At 29.7% G+C, this 2042-nt stretch overlaps 1 protein-coding gene across 1 annotated transcript; it reads right to left on the bottom strand.

Annotated features, from left to right (window-relative positions):
• Positions 1-976: 976 nt before the first annotated feature.
• On the bottom strand, positions 977-1609 carry LOC107060424 (uncharacterized). The gene has a single exon (XM_015308383.1). It carries the CDS (start codon positions 1607-1609, stop codon positions 977-979), a length of 633 nt encoding a protein of 210 aa, XP_015163869.1.
• Positions 1610-2042: the final 433 nt, after the last annotated feature.

The following is a 2042-nucleotide window of genomic DNA, read 5'->3' as shown; positions in this document are numbered from 1 at the left end:
TTTGGTGCCACGTGGGCAAATGACGTGGCATGCCAAGTCAAGCAAGAAGCCAATAGGATCATGACATGTGTCAAAGATGACAAGCCCACTCCATAAAGTTCATATGTCATGTCACTTAAATTTGATTGGTCAAAGAAAATCTTGTTTCAATTGCAACTCCTCTATTCTAAAATTATAAATAGGGGTCCTCATAATTCAAAATAGAAGACAGAAAATTCTACACAAAAAGCTAGAGAAAATCTGTGGTACAAATGCCATAAAATTCTCTATAAAGCTACAAGTTTAAGAATTCAAGCATTTAAGTTCAAGAACGATGAAGATCAAAACTATCAGGTTCAAGAACAAGCTTGAAGCCCTTGAATTCAAGCAAAAGTCAAGATCAAGATAAAGTTTAAAGTTCAAATTCATCAAAGATTCAAGAACCAGCTTTAATGCCTTTGAATTCATATTTGAAAAGGCAAATTCAGAGAAATCATAGAAATTGTAACACTCACACTTTAAAATAATAGATACGATTGTTGCTATAATTTTCCGTTCTTGATTATTGTTTTCTCGACGCGAATTTTATTGTCTACACACCCTTGTTCCCAAGAATGAAATATGAACTAGAGATTTGATAATTGATGACTTCTAAATGTGTAACATTGTGACAGTTCACAAGGTACGCCATGTTGCTCCCCAATATACACGCAAGTAATTGTTTTCTCGACGCAAATTTTATTGGCTACAATGTTACCTCACTCTCTAAAAAGGAATGAAACAGTGAATGATATAGTTTATTTCATTCTCCACAAAGGAATTAAGCAGTACATCAAGTAACAAATGTTAGATTGATGAAGAAATACTATTACATAATAATTTAGCAAATCATTCAGCAATTTACATTAAGGACAAGTTGGATAAATATTCTACTTACGTAACTAGTGCAAATAAAAAAACTGATGATATTAAAAAAAGACAAGATATACTAATTGTCTCATGTGAGAATAGATTGGAGAGCATCGATAGCCAAGTTAGCTTGTTCCTCCATCACTTGTATTTCCGACAAATACTGTTGAGCTTTACCAATCTTTACAGATCGTGATTTCTCCAACATTTTTTTTCTATCATTTTCCTTAATTAATTGACCTGGATTTCTTCTAAACCAATCCTCCAAATCGGCAGCACTACCTCCATCCAAAACGAAATGATCATCAATAATACTCTTACACTTCACTTGTGATCCCCAAATTATCTTTGATAGTTTAAATAACTTCTCCTCATGGGGTTTTGAAAAACTCCTTTTCTTAAGATTTTTCTTATATTTCTTTTTCAATCTTGTCAATTTAGCTTGTAATTGAGTTTTGGTCGTTTCTACTTCCAATTTGTCCTTCACAAAACTAAGTAATACATCACAATCTGATGAATAATTGAGATAAGCTTCCAAAATACTTATCTCTTCTTTTTCGCTCCATATTCTCTGAAACCCAGCTACTTCTAAATTCTTTTCTATCTTTAATAAGTTGATTTCGCAATCATCACTCTCACTTGAAGGCATATATTCTTCATCAGAATCCTCTTTATCTTTAACAACATATTTCAATTGCTTTTCATTTTTGGACGCAGCCATTTCAATAATATTATCCTTTTGAATTTGCAACACTTCATTCAATTTAAATACTAAATGAGATCAATAGCTTCCCAAAGGCTATTTAATTATTGAAAAGACACCAACTGTCATGTCATTAATGTCTATAGACACTAGGTATATAGTCCGGCTCGTTTCTGCTAATTCAAATTACACAGTTTTCGTAATTATTTGTGACAAACTAAATATAAATGTACTCTTTAGTTGTATTTGTATAAGTGCAATCATAAAAGCAAAATTATTTTATTAAACAAATAAGAGTATTTATAAATAATATTAATAATTAAGATATATATTGTTTTTTAAAAATATATTAATTAATAAATATATATTTTTAATTATTATTATAAAAAATAATTGATTTATGTTTTTCAAGTTAGTATATTTTAATTAAATTAATCATAACAACTAAAAA

This window comes from Solanum tuberosum, unplaced genomic scaffold, assembly GCF_000226075.1.
Source record: "Solanum tuberosum cultivar DM 1-3 516 R44 unplaced genomic scaffold, SolTub_3.0 scf00082, whole genome shotgun sequence".
NCBI lineage: Eukaryota > Viridiplantae > Streptophyta > Magnoliopsida > Solanales > Solanaceae > Solanum > Solanum tuberosum.
The sequence above is the reverse complement of the archived record's forward strand: the minus strand, read 5'-3'. Positions and strand labels throughout refer to the sequence as shown.